Source organism: Pimephales promelas, chromosome 1 (assembly GCF_988280905.1).
Source record: "Pimephales promelas chromosome 1, fPimPro1.hap1.1, whole genome shotgun sequence".
NCBI classification, from domain to species: domain Eukaryota; kingdom Metazoa; phylum Chordata; class Actinopteri; order Cypriniformes; family Leuciscidae; genus Pimephales; species Pimephales promelas.
Window position 1 is genome coordinate 29793994 of NC_142769.1, and position 15465 is coordinate 29809458.

General features: G+C 36.9%; 1 protein-coding gene across 6 annotated transcripts in view; it reads right to left on the bottom strand.

The window, feature by feature from the left end:
- lsp1b (lymphocyte specific protein 1 b) overlaps positions 1-12416 on the bottom strand; it is a 20480-nt gene extending 8064 nt beyond the window's left edge. For 2 of the 6 annotated variants that reach the window (XM_039688573.2, XM_039688572.2), the window contains exons 1-11: positions 12183-12414; positions 10368-10469; positions 9567-10017; positions 9329-9438; positions 8410-8626; positions 3108-3146; positions 2351-2394; positions 1727-1808; positions 1174-1308; positions 722-820; positions 57-149 (exon numbers count right to left, since the gene is read on the bottom strand). In XM_039688573.2, coding sequence (XP_039544507.2) covers positions 57-149; positions 722-820; positions 1174-1308; positions 1727-1808; positions 2351-2394; positions 3108-3146; positions 8410-8626; positions 9329-9438; positions 9567-10017; positions 10368-10469; positions 12183-12241 — 1431 coding nt within the window. In that variant the 5' untranslated portion in view covers positions 12242-12414. Of the gene's footprint in view, positions 1-56; positions 150-721; positions 821-1173; positions 1309-1726; positions 1809-2350; positions 2395-3107; positions 3147-8409; positions 8627-8699; positions 8763-9328; positions 9439-9566; positions 10018-10367; positions 10470-12182 lie in introns of all 6 variants that reach the window. The other 4 variants (XM_089129447.1, XM_089129445.1, XM_089129446.1 and 1 more) reach the window with 4 other exon arrangements.
- Positions 12417-15465: the final 3049 nt, after the last annotated feature.

The following is a 15465-nucleotide window of genomic DNA, read 5'->3' on the forward strand; positions in this document are numbered from 1 at the left end:
GAAGAAGGTTTCTGACTGTTGATCATGGTTTAGTGCCACAAGGAGTTTTGATGTACCTTTGGGCATGGTTTATCCTGTGACATGTTGTCTCTCAGATTCTCCCACATGGATTTTATGTTACGCACCTCACCAGCCTTAACATCCTGACACTAACACACACAAAGAAAGATAATGAATGCCATAGTTAGGATTAATGTTTTTGTTTTGTTTTGTTTTTTTACCTTGGTTCAGGCCTAAACCACTAGATGGCGTCATTGAACAACAGGATATTCAGGGATCACATTACCTGTCATAGCATGAACTTTTACCATAAAAAAATCTTTTATATTTTCTATAGATTATATCCAGAAAACACATATACACAGCAGCAATCCAAAACCAAAGTGTCAAAAAAACAAACAAAGCAGGAAATTCCTGTCATCTTCTAAAACTCTTCCACAATAGTTTATTGCCATTGGACTTTAACCCAGTGGACCCCATTGAGATTTTGAAAGAGTGAAAAACCACCTAAATCCAACCACTCATGGAGAAAAAGGGCGATAAGAATTGTTTACCTTATTGAAAGAGATGAGAAGAACAGCAGACACAAGACAAAGTGGAAAGAGAACTAAAGTTGAAGAAAAGGAACATAGAGGATACAAAAGATTCAGAAGGAAATGAACTATTAGGATTCAGAATAAGAAACTATGCGGTTAACATTCAGAGACCCGTGTAAACTTACAGCTGCTTTGGAGGAGGGGCTCTTGGTGTTGACGTCAGAGTTTCCTTTCACCCATTGGTTAATAAGATCAGTCACGCCCACATTTATTCCCTCTGTATCCTGAAACAGAGTAACATGTCATCTTTTATTCTTTCATTTACCCACTCACAGACTTTTTAGTGTCAAACCTACAATGGCCGAGAGAGCTCGATGTGCTGCAACTGAAGGAAACACATGGAATTATGCAGTAGGTTTCTATATTACCATCACTTTTTTATTTTTGCATACTGGCACTTCTCACTCTCATAGTGTTGTTCTAAACCTGTATGACAGTCTTTTGTGGTACATAAATATAAAAATATATTTCCAGATAATGACAGTCAGAGGAATCTAAAACAACATCCTTAGTGACTTTCATTGTATGGGGAGAAAGAAAGAAATAAATAAAGAAAGAAAGAAATGACCATATGAACCTTAGAGGACACAGCCCTGGCTGAATTCTGATTCCAGGCTTCCCCCGCCTCAAACAGGGTCTTCCGAGCAGATATAGGCTCTGGTGATGTTGGGACATCCACTAGCTTGACTACGTTCCCCTCTTTATAGGACTCCTGCACACGCACAAAAACAAACACTATGACGGGAAATATTACATATCTAATTCACAGCAGAGACTATGTGATAAAACAAAAGCATAGTAACACCTGGATCCACTATACACACACTTCCTGACAGTTAGATGGCAGGAAAACAGAGGATGGGCTACGAACACAATAGTTTGAGTCAGTATGACTAATAGAAGAGGTGCCTGGGCATGCAGGGTGTCTGAATGCACCCCAGCAGTGAGATCAGAGAGGTAAACATCAGTGCTGGATTACGTAAGCACTGGGTGTGGGAAAAAGAGCTGCATGTTTAAAGAAATGAATGTAAAAGCAGCAGAATAGCTGTGCAGGTATGTTGTTTACAGGAATATGCAAAAAGCCTAACTGTGATATTGACATTATACAAGCACATGAGAAGGTAATTCACCTCAATGGCATGGTTGTACTGCTCCAATCTGCCATCTAACTTTGAGATGATCGTGGGAGGCTGTGTCTTCTTTATGCTGTTCCTGTTTTCACAAATACATGAAATATTACCTAAAGCACCACTGTTTTCCAAGAAACAAAAGCTCTCAGAACAAGCACTGACATGAAGAGGACCATGACTCATGAAGTAGTGAAAAATAGCCTACAAACAAAAGCACTGTAAGAATAGTGTTTATACTTCATACCAAGATAAAAAAAAAAAAAAAATATGTAGAAAAGAATGGCCGGGCTTTTGAGATGCATGTAAAAAAAAAAAAAAAAAATGACTGAAAAATCCTTCATCATTTCCTGTTTAGTGAATAAGAGAAAGATGCATAGAGAGAAACGTGTCATGTCATGTCTGCCTGAAAGGCGAACCATGTTTCAAACAGCTGTTCATTCATGAATTAATCACTCGAGTGTCATGTTTAGATAAAACAGACAAACCCATGATGAACCCATGATGTCATACCACCGCACAGAAAAACAATCCTGCCCCTGTTTTTTGTTACAGTCCTACAATAAATCACTCGTATCCATTGATCTCAATCTGTATGTGTGTTTCTGAAGTTTGAAGTCTACTTACTTTTTTTTAATGGAGCGGTTTAGAGACTCAGTCCTCTCAGTAATCTGTAGATTAAACAGTAAAGCAACATTTATTTGTAAATGGATTCATAAAAATGTGTGAATTATTACAGTTCTAAGCTTGAAAACATTTATGGCAATATTATGTGCAATGTTTCCAGGCAAAAGGGGAAAAGTGAGCAGCAGTGCAACTTAATTGGGTAACAGATAATGGTTGCAAAAAGTAAAGTCATACTCTGTCAAGATTTTGAGCCAATACTGAAAAGCAGTTTAACCGATTGATGTTGTAAGCAGATTGATTTCATAATTTCATTGCTGGATTCTTTGTATCTGGCTTTGTTGACCCTGTAAATCCCTGTAGTTGGTTGCACTTTCTTTCTTCCAAAAAAAGGTTCAAGTTTGCCCAACAGTATAGGATACATTCGTTCACAACATGTCTTCCTGCCACCCATTTCCTGTGTTTTTAAAATGTCATCAGCTTATGTGCCTGTCTCTTTAAGAACTGATCAGTTGCCTTTAAAATAAGACATGGATATATTTAGGGCACTGACGTCATCATAAATGTTTATACATCCAAAAAAAAAAAAAGTTCACAAAATGCTAAACTTTATCAGGATTTTTTTTTTTTCAGAATGTAAAAGTGCAAAGCAATTATAACCACAGCTTTATAAAGCAAGGAGCACAGAACTAGAAGATAAACACACAGTCTAAGGTGCAATTCGATACTATCATGCACATGCACATAGTAAGCAACTCACCGAGCTTGTACCTTCTGATTGCCACTCCTCACCCACAGCCTAAAACCAGCAAGCAAGACAGCACACACACACACAAAGCACCTCAGCAATGTAAAGCAGATGCTTCATGTTCTGTCATCTTTATCCCTCAACCCACACCATTGCAATGAAAATATCAGAACCACAAACAGCACATGGAAGATGTCAGAGTCGCAAAAAAAGCACATGGAAGATACCAGATATAATTACAAAGTGAAAAAAAAAAAACACTGAGCACAATGCACAAACACATGTTTGTATCAGGCAGAGGACCTACCATTACCAAACCATTATCTGTTATTCATAAAGGGGATTTGAACCATTTCTGTACTGCAGACAACACTAAATTTTATAACAAACCAATAAATCAATTTTTGTTTTCCTTTTAGAAACATGTTTTCTTCATCAAGGTATTTCCTCATAAAAGTTCCCTATAAGTTTTTCAGGTTTATTATCATTTGAGACATTTGTCCCCATATGACACAAACAAGATCACCCAGTCTCTGCAGTGTGTCCAATATTGTTCCTAGATGGCCACATTTCTTCAGACTTTAGCTCCAACTAACTGACTAGAAGATTCTAATAATCTCTTTCAAATAAAGTTCACTTGATGGCCATATTTGCATCATATTTTTAGGCATGCAAGAATAACAAAAACTGCTGGCAAAACTTACATTTAAATAAAATATTTCAAATCAGAAAAAAAATAAAAAAAAATAAATAAAAATAAAAAATTGGACACACACTGTCCCATAAATTTTGCTTCTCATGCTCAAATATAGCATTTAAAACCTATATTTCCAGTTGGTCCAGCCATAATGCGCATGTGCAGTTTTGTTCTGTTCCTCTTCTGTCCAACCAACCACAAGGTGAGGAAAACACATTTACCCACAAAGATAACTTCTCTGGTTGTAATATGAAGCAGATGTGCAAAAAGTCTCAGAGCTTCTTTTATTTAGGCTGAAACTTTATATATTATTATAGGTAAAAGATTGCACATGCACACAGAAACATTTAGGAGTGCATGAACTTATTTTCAGCCACTGGCCCATTCATTTTACAAATAAAATATGCTACTGAAAGCTTTGTTATCTTTTTCAGCAAAGAGGTGATAATGTCACTGTTTTGAAGTAATTAAACTCACAGCTATAGAGCTGCTGGACAGACTCAATTCGCATGCACATCTTTCTCATATTCATTTAAATAAATGTAATCTTTCCACGCTACTTTATTTCACAGATATTCTAACAGATATTAAAATAACTAACGAGGACTACTGTTATTTTTATCTATTCATTCAAATTTTGTGGTGCAAATGTAATGACCTGATCATTATCAGTCTTTTTGTTATTTTGTTTATTTCTGAAATATATGTGGGTTATTGTATGTTGTTTCATAAAGGTTTGATGCAAGAAGATTTATCATTTAATTACCCTGTGCTGTTCAGATGTGCCTGGTAATTTAACAGTTGTGTTTTCTTTAAAAATGTTTTAAGGATGGTTCATTACATAAGAGAAGCTCATTAATCAATCTGTTAATATTAGCGATTTAGTGATTTGAAAAGGTTATTGAACTATGTGAAATCCCGCGAGAGAGGAGAACGAGAAAAGACGGGAAGTTGAAAAAACCTGATGGCGCACGAGGGCTAGTCTGCTAAACAGAGAGTTTAGTGCATTATAGGCTTTGAGTGGACTAAATGCTTTACGTTGGACTATAATTTGTTTACCGCACATCACGCTCTCGGGAGAGGGGTTTGTGCCTGTGAAACTGTGACCCACTACAGAAGATGTGTGTTTTGCACTGTCGAGTGAGTTTGGAACTGTTTGCCTCTCCGATTAAATTAGCTCGGGTTTTTGCAAGATTAGGCTTGTTTGAGATGCGCCTCGCCTCGCCTGCAATGTAGTCGAGAGTAGGCGGCTGCAGTGAGGGGAGGAGTGAAAAAAGCGCAATAAAGCCGGACAGATCTCGGTTCTCGCAGTGACTAGGCTTGTTTGAGATGAGCAAATTCTGCGCAGAATCGATCACCGGTGATCAGCGCGAGATGCATGCCGGTTAGAAATGTGTCCGAGAACGGTCCGCCTGGCTCTGATGTCATGCCGACGTATGTCAAAAAACTCTCGCGAGCGCAAGACGGAAGGGTCGGATTCTGCAGTCGAGCGCAGTTGCTCTCCACCGACTGCGCTGATCAAAAGCATGATGGGAAACGACTTGCTGACGACACAGCTTAATGCTCATTGGTTTAAACAACAGTGATGAAGGTAAATTCCATATTCATTAAGCTAAATTCTCCAAATCAAGGCCAGGTTTTATTTATTTATTTATTTTTTAAGTTGAAACTGATATATAGGCTATTGTGAATCTCTTAAACGGGTTAAAAATAAGAAAGCTATAGTCAGTAACTCAAATATAGTAGGCCTACTCTAAAATGTTCAAGTGAAAAATAGCTCTCATTTTATGGATGATGAAGTTTGTAAGTCTGTCTATTTAAGCTAAGCTTATTTTGATTTATTTATTTATTTTATTATTAATTTTATTCTGATGTTTATTTATTTGTCGCTGTATAATAGGCCTATTTGTTTCACGAATTGTGGTGCTTGTAGGTAGGCTATGTTTGTAACTTGCATTCTAATAAAAAAGTAAAATAAATAAAAATAAAAGAACAACAGATGAATTGTTCTCTTTTAAAATGTTTGATTTTAAAACTGATATCATGTTTTATGTGTATACATATGGGTTAATAAACTCTCTGACAGTGCCATATGGGTTATATTTCATTTTTGTTAAAACAATAGGCTATAAAAACACGTCTGTATTAAAGAAAAAAAAATATTGATAAACCATATTTGGAATGTAATTAAATAACAAGTACTTTGGGTGTCTTGTTCATTATATTTATTTTTATATAAAAGCAACAGAACTTAAATCACATCCAGTTTATTAGCAACACGTGCACGAGCGTGAATCCCGTTAATCCCGCGATATCCGCCTTTGATCTCACAGGTGTCTGATTCACTGCGAGAACCGAGAACTGTCCGGCTTGATTGCGCTTTTTTCACTCCTCCCCTCACTGCAGCCGCCTACTCTCGACTACATTGCAGGCGAGGCGAGGCGCATCTCAAACAAGCCTAATTAGACACCTGTGAGATCAAAGGCGGATATCGCGGGATTAACGGGATTCACGCTCGTGCACGTGTTGCAATAAAACTGGATGTGATTTAAGTTCTATTGCTTTTATATAAAAATAAATATAATGAACAAGACACCCAAAGTACTTGTTATTTAATTACATTCCAAATATGTGTTTATCAATCTTTTTTTTTCTTTAATACAGACGTGTTTTTATATAGCCTATTGTTTTAACAAAAATGAAATATAACCCATATGGCACTGTTCGAGAGTTTATTCACCCATATGTAGCCTATACACATAAAACATGATATCAGTTTTAAAATCAAAAATTTTAAAAGAGAACAATTCATCTGTTGTTCTTTTATTTTTATTTTTATTTATTTTACTTTTTTATTAGAATGCAAGTTACAAACATAGCCTACCTACAAGCACCACAATTCGTGAAACAAATAGGCCTATTATACAGTGACACATAAATAAACATCAGAATAAAATTAATAGGCCTAATAAAATAAATAAATAAATCAAAATAAGCTTAGCTTAAATAGACAGACTTACAAACTTCATCATCTAGATAAAATGAGAGCTATTTTTCACTTGAACATTTTAGAGTAGGCCTAGTATAGGCCTATTTGAGTTACTGACTATAGCATTCTTATTTTTAACCCGTTTAAGAGATCCACAATATATATCAGTTTCAATTTGAAAATAAATAAATAAATAAATAAAATATGGCCTTGATTTGGAGAATTTAGCTTAATGAATATGGAATTTACCTTCATCACTGTTGTTTTAAACCAATGAGCATTAAGCTGTGTCGTCAGCAAGTCGTTTCCCATCATGCTTTTGATCAGCGCAGTCGGTGGAGAGCAACTGCGCGCGACTGCAGAATCCGACCCTTCCGCCTTGCGCTCGCGAGAGTTTTTTGACATACGTCGGCATGACATCAGAGCCAGGCGGACCGTTCTCGGACACATTTCTAACCGGCATGCATCTCGCGCTGATCACCGGTGATCGATTCTGCGCAGAATTTGCTCATCTCAAACAAGCCTATTGTGACATCGTCGTGGAAAGGACCGCAGACACATCGTTCGATTGCTGAATGAGGGGAGACTACATCGGGAAGAGTTTCGCTGGCTGATGCAAGTGACTGGAGACCGTTTGATTATGAGCGCTGGACGGACGAAGTTTAACCCTCGCACTGCCGCCGCAGACGCTGTCGCTTGAGGAGAGAGAAAGTTCCAGACTCGGTGGGATCTGTCTTTCACTTTACTCGAGGAGGTATTGTTGTTGTTTTTTCCACTTTATGAGCTCCAACGTTAAGCGCGCCAACGATTAATGCAGGCCTGCTAAAAGAACAGAACTAAACGAGTGCACTCAGGTTATCAGAGACTATTGACTTTATTACTTGGGGTTTTTTCCTTATTCACTTTGTGTTTTATTTTCATATATGCTCTTTGCTGTTCAACTGTTAGTGAGTTTCCCATAATACAAAAAGAGGAAATTGAGTTATGGTGTTCTTGTTGTTTTTTCCTTCACCAGCCATTGTATTTGTGTAGCTCAGTGTTTTCTGAGGTAATATTCTGAAGAACATTCGTTCAGATACCCATTGATAAGCAAATAGTGAGAATCATATTGTGCCTAGACAGGTTTTTTTTTTTACAATGAGATGTCCCTTTCACCATTTTACTAAGCTTTAGGTTTAAGAGGGTTTAATACTTAATACGTGGTTGTATAACATACTTGCTCCATCACGAGCCTATGGTGAAAAGGGTTACACAAACATCAATGACAGCTTTACCTCGACCTTGCTTGCAAGTGATCATAAGCAGGATAATCACATCTGGTGTGCATTAAAGTCAAAGAACTTTTACAAACAAACAACAACTTGGTTTCCCTGGTTACACCAGAACTCCTTTACTGGGTGTCCTCTATCACTTTTTAATGGACACCCTGCAGCCAATCAGAATCGAGTATTCACTCAGACCATGGTATAATGTGATTTAAATAATGATGCCAGGTCATCAGCAATTAAAAACGGTGTTAATGTAAATTTAAATACTGTTTAACAAGCATGTGTGTTTATATAAGTAACAAATCTTTAATTATAATGTCATTTTGAGGAGTGAGGTGTCTGATGGTGATGATGTCATACCATGTAGGATGGGCTCCTGGGGCTGAGAGGACTGAAAGGCTCCTCTGGATCTCCGCTGGATATACTCAACCTCTTTAACTTCTCCATCACATCCCTCCTCTTCCTCTCTCTCTCCTCCTCTCTCATCCTCCTCTGCACCTCCTCATGAGTCTGATCCTCTGTTTCTCTGTGCTGCTGGTTCTCTTCACTGTTATTCACAAACACTTCCTCCGATACACTAAACACAAGAAGATTGAAAAGGGGAAATGAAAAAAGTATTCTACCTACAATGCATTTATTTTTGTTTTTACCTCTCTGGACCGCTGAGAGCTGTTGAATCGACAGTGTCCATGTTACTCTCTATCTTTACTTCGCTGAGTAAGATTAAAAGCAGTGTACTCAGGAAGGACATTAGTTCTGGGGAAGTTGTGAAACTTGTGATTGTATCATGTCATTTCTCAACACAGATTGCTGCCCAATCATTGGCACACTGTTTTCAAACTGTTCTCCTGCACAGCTATGTCTCCATACAGCATGTAAGTTGATTTTTCATAACAATGACGAGTGAGATCAGCAGTCACAAATTGCTTTAAAATTGTAATTTACAGGATTAGATGAACAAGCTCGTCCCAAAATGTCATTTAGCACTCAGTTTAAAAATTATTAAAGTTCAAATTGCTCTAAAATTGTGATTGACAGAATCAGATGAACAAGCTCGTCCCAAAATGTCATTTAGAGCTCAGTTTAAAATGATTAAAGTTCAAGTTGCCCTAGATATTTGTTTCCATCCTGGAAACTTTAGCTTTAAAAGCTGAAGAAGTGCTCCATAACAAGAATGACCTCTGAGGAGAATGAGGCTCTGAAAATAATGGCATGAATGAAAATAATTTTACAAACTGAGCTGTATTGTTGTGAAGTTTGTGCCTGTCTACGCCTGTACCTGTCCTTTATTCTCCTCCCCTCTTGTCCATTTGTGCTGTACTGTCTCCCATTCTGTTGGAGGAGGACTGTGGAGGTGTAGGATATCTTCATCTCTACCTTTTTGTCTCTCTATGAAAAAGAAAAAAGAATAAGAAGTTTGTATGTTCGCTACATGAAGCGCTTACAGCAAGCACCTTTGAAAGACTGATTTTGATGCATGACTGAGTTAAGGTTAAATGTCTTCTTAAATATTGTACCTTCTCATCCATATTACAGCTCTGATTTTGTTTCTTCCGTAAAGATGATTCATGACCTTTCATCCTTCTCGGATCCTCCTCCTCGGCACACCACCGTCTGATCTCTCCCTCCTCCCTCTCTGCTGCCTTAATATTAGCCATTCTTTCCTGCTCTCTGCCACCACAGTCTTCATCATTACCATCCTCATCCAGGTTTTGCTGATTTGAAAAGGGGGGTCGAGTCTGTATAAACGGGGTGCTGTCAAACACGTTTAAATCACGCTGTTTACCATGTTGAGCAGAGCTGGAACAGAGCTGTAGTTTTGAGGGATGAGAGCCGTTGAGATGTGTTTTTACAGCTTTATGTTCCATTTGTTCCTCTTTGCGCCTGCTCAGAAGTGTCCAATCACTGAATCCTTCGTCCTCTTCCAACGAGGATGGAGGAGAGTTTGAAACCACATCATTCTGACTCCTAACAAACAGTGAAACACTTTCAGAATTGCCTCTCACTAAGTTACCAATACAAGAACTAGTCTACTTACAACAGTTGAGTCTGTTATAGAATAGAATATAGAACAGAATAGAATAGAATTGAATAAAAGACTCTGCAATTGAATCAGAAGAACAGGTGTGGTCTTGTCACATATACACATACAAACTGACAAACAGATTAACACAACACAATGACTAAGACAGAGAAAGTTGGCTTGAGCCACAATCTGGGGGTTGGGATTCCATGGAAACAAAACAAATCCACACAACACAGTTTCTTTTAAGTATTTGATGAAAACTGGAGTATGGTTTTAGGTTTTTGAAACTAACTGGTTGTCCAGAGAAGCCTCAGTAGAGGTACTGGCTCTTGCACGCCGTCGTCGTTCTCTCTCGATTTCTTCTGCATCCTCCAGACTGCGCTGCACAGTGATCCTATATACACAAAACCAATGGAACAAATAATGACAAATGAATAATAATAAGTACACAGTCACAATTACTATGTTTTTAAAACATAATTACTAAAAATTATGATAACTAAATCAAGAAAGCTACATTTGTGTTATAAACAGAAGTTGATATACATCTTCAGAACAAGTGCATCATTTTTACTATGACAATGATAGGGGTCATCTGACAGAGGGTATGGTCAGAGTTGGACAGGAAGTAAGTTAAACATGGACAGGAAGTGCAGGGTTCACACTGACAGGAAATGGCTCACTGGCTTCCTTTATGGGGGCTGACATTACAGGAACTAAACAAAACAATGGGAACAACACCTTTTACTAAATATTTACAATAATTGTGCAGAGGTGTGTGATTGCCAGGCAGTTTTCCAACAATCACCCATTAAATCACAAGTTTTCCTGAAGTCTCTCCTGCTAATACACGACACAACTCTGGGAACTGATGCACTGATTGATAATACTGTCTTCAACCTGTCCTAAATAAGCAACCAAGGTGTTCTCATTGCAACTGTATTTATTTTAACTCTATTTATCTACTGAGCTTATCAAACAAACATTATGTCCTTCTCCAAGTGAAAAGTAGTTACTGTAAGTAAATCCTAATTCCATGATCATATTGTTATGAAGAAGAAAAACACATGCATCTCTATACTATTATAGTTAAAAACAGAGTAGTTAGTCAAACTGTTCAACTACTCACATTCTGCTTACAAATTTTAATGAAAACATAGCATATTGAGAGAGTAAATGAACATAGTAGGGTATTAAAGCAGATATAGCCTAAACCTATACATCAATAATAACTGCACTATTTCCTTTGTTTAATAAACCTAACCCAGTGTGAGTGGTTGGGTGGTAAAACGGCTCAAATTTTCCGGCACAGTTTAGGATCTCCAGGTCCTAAGGGCAGAGTGGGTGGGGGCCGCTCTGTATCCAGCAGATTTAGAGAAGGGGGTTATCTGATGATGTCACCACTCTCAGGAAAATTCCAGTAATAAAAGAAGCTATTGAAGCCTGTCATTGACAGTCCATAATGATGTCATGAATTGACTCACCATGTGCCGTGTGAACAGCAGCCACATAGGACAGTGTTGGGACAGATTTTACTTTAACTACAGACACCTCCTCAAGGACAGACACGTTATCATTTCATGACATCACTCAAAACTATATAACAACACAATAATCTACCCTCAAAACACCTGGGAAGCCCAGATGATTTGGGTCTCACTGCATCTGCATCCATGAACTCTTTGACTATAATATTTGTATGAAATACAGAGACATCGCAAAACAACTGACAATAATTTTAACCCTTCCCCCTCAACACACTGAAGAACTGATAAATAGCAGAAGAACTCATGCTCTGTTTCCCCCTCTTGACCCCACTGTCCTGCCTGATTAACTGTCCTATTGACAGTCTGATGTTAGCCAGCACTTTTAGATAAACAGATCATTTACTATCAGCATAAGAGTTTAAAAGTTTAGCTTATAAAAGTCAAGATCATAAAACAGGATTGAATGAACTGCAGCATACTTCATTTAGAGGCAAAAAAAATAAATAAAAATAAAAAATAACCTAGTGTGACTCTGCAGATCAAAGTCTACACCTCTGACCAAATGGCTGGACACACACACACACACACACACACACACACACAAATGAAGAACATCTTACCTCTTGAGGTTATCTAATCCCTTTTTGCTGGAATGTCTTCGCAGGATTGAGTTGGACATGTTTCTCTTTAACTGACTGAATACAATATCTGACTGGTTTTCTGATTCTCGCTCCTTTCCTGTGAGTCCCCTAAAGGGTGTGAATGTGCTCCCCCTCTTTCACTGAGCAGGATTTAGTCAATCTCTCTCTCTCTCTCTCTCTCTCTCTCTCTCTCTCTCTCTCTCTCTCTCTCTCTCTCTCTGTTCCACTCACTCCCTTCCTCTGTCTCTCTCCATGTGTTTTTCATTCAGAGCTTTAAAACTCTCTCCTGTCTTTTCCAGTTCTCTCTTCCAATCAGCAGAAAGCTAACCAGTCATGTGATGATCCCCTGAGAGAGTAAAATGATACCACTCACTCACCAAGACACACACACGCACGCACGCACGCACACACACACACACACACACACACACGCAATAGCATTGCAGGGCCACTAACAGTGCTGTCAGACACTGTTCATAAGCATTTTATCCATATTGTTTACCTGCCTAAAGATAATAAACAGAGAGGCTTGAGTACCGAAGTGGAGATAAGCACATAAGTCTCAACTATAATTGCAAACTAAACCGCCTAACTATAATATAATTATTTCATTATAATGAAAATAATTTTAATAACCACTGAACATGAGTCAAAATAATGTATATATTTTAGAGAGCATGATGTGAAGATATCATCAGATTATGCCAGACTAGCCTATATACATCACACTTCAGCAGTATCATGGGTGGACACTAACAGTTTTTTTTTTAACATTGATAGTTTAATAGTTACTTCAGTTACTATGGATTCAGTATGTTTATGTCAGACATGATGCTGTATAATATATATATATATATAAGGACTTTGGTAATACTCAAAAACTGACCATTCTGACCATTAGAATTCAACAACTGACTAAGTAACTAATATATAAGACTAAAACCAATGTCTTAAAAATAATGTTTTTATTAGTGAGAAGACTTGCTTGCAAAAAGACTTGCTTGTGAAAATTAGATAAACAAAGAGGTATTTTGTTGATATTAAAACTGCTGCATCTAAGGAAAAAAATGTATACCACAACAAAGTTGATTAAATAAATGGTTAGGGAAAATATTCCACATAGAGCAATTATTTTTACTGTAGTAAAACATTTCAGCCAATTTATTTTAAAAGTGCTGTTCAAAGTTGTAAAATCCACAACATTCAAACCACCCTGATCATATAAATTCACTGTAAATGATTTCTGTTGTTTTCACAGGATTATACTGTTTTTCTTAACAGTTTAATATGTACAGTAACACTACATTACACTAGATTTTGTTGTTTTCACAGTATTTTTTCGTTTTTTCACAGTTGACAGAACACTGAAAAAAACGTGGAGTAGGATTTACTTGAAAAAAGCTAGGCAACTTTTTCCACTCATAAAATGCTAGTAAATTTACAAAGATTTGCCAAGTAAAAACCTAAACATATTTATCAGTAGCTTTAATTAGAAATCTTAAGTTAAAATTTACTTAAAATACGGAATTAAGTACTTTAATTTAGTTAAATGAAAGTAACAAAGAATATAAGTAACTTGGCTAGTAAAAGGTTGATTAATATCAATTTAGTTGTAATTTCCTTTGCATTACATTTCACTCAAAAAACTTTATTAAATTATACCTGTCATTTATAGTGTGTGTTTTAGTTAGCCTATCTAAGTAATTTATACATCATCATGTCAGATTTTAAGCATGATGTGAATGCAAAGACCTCACTTGGTAGACAATACACAATGACGGTAACATTTGATGGATCGTTTTTGTGTTTGAATGTGTCATTTTGAGCAGAAAATTTCCTCAAAATGTCACAAAATGGCAAGTTACTAATCCTGACAACAAAAGCAATGATAAAACAGTGTAAATACTGCTGGAAACCAGTGAAAAATGAACCTCATTAATTATTCAAGGTACAGTGCATGATGGGAAGTTCACCAGTATCAGAAAAGTTGAGTTCATATTTATGTTTTCATTTCTACTCGCTTGAACTAAGTACTGATATGGAATTTACTTATTTTTTTTTTTAATTCTTGCCTAAACTAACTTTTTCTTGTAAATTACATTGGGTTTTTTTCAGTAGTATTTACCTTACCAAAAAATATTTTTTTTCAGTGAATGTTACTATAGAATTTCAATGCATTCTGGGAAATTATCAGTTACTGTTAAATAGGCTACAGCAGTGCAAATTCACAGCGAAAAACACCACACACAGTTCCACGGGTAAAATTGCTAGCCTATTGTGTTATTCTTACATAAAAAAAAATAATAATAATAAAAATATGTAGCACTGGGTGACCATTAACAGTCTTAATTCAGTAGGGTGTGCATGAGAGCACATTTGAATTTTGAAAGAGTTTGTAGTGTCCTATTATAGATATTCTACTATAAGATGTGTACAATTGCCTATGATACTCTTCAATGTAGCCTATTTTGGGACATGTTACTGTAAATTTAAATACCTTTGTACGAAATGACCACGAAAAATAACCAAGCTGCCATTTTATGAAGAACTCCATATCAGTTCTAAACCCTAACCAGGCAATTCTTATAAATTTATTTTGTTCTAATGTTCTAATCTGCTTAACACGATTCTAAACATAACCCAGCCAGTATGAACACATTCAAAATGAAATAGCCTATGTAACATAACAGGCGATATAGCCCCTAAACAAAATGATTTACGCACTAAATCCAGGATAACCTCTGGCACAATTTTCATATTTTTAAACTCTCAATTTACATCCTGAAGCTCACAGCAATTGACTGCTGACCGTGTTTTTCGCATGATATTTACATAAAGTCGAGAACCCAACCTTTTGACGCTCTCAACGCTTTCTCTGGTCCACTGTCAATCCCAAAATTTACTGCACGAGTGGGAAGTTCAACTTCCATAGAAATTCATTTAAAACGCTCGCTTCGCGCCAGTGGACACACTGTATGTGTGTATAGTTATGTAAAGGGATAGGCTACTCCACTTTATTTGGAAAGAGGCTCATTTTACAACTCCGCCAGAGTTAAACAATTGAGTTTCACCGTTTTCAAATGCATTCAGCCGATTTTCTGATATTTAGAAGAAACCAGTAACCAGACAGTTTCTGGTCTCGACTGAGACTGTTTAACTCTGGGGGAGTTGTAAAATGAGCTTATTTCCAAAAAAAAAGTGGAGTATCCCTTTAAGCTGTAAACAAATAGTGAAAGGCTTGCTCTATGAAAGCAAATAGGCC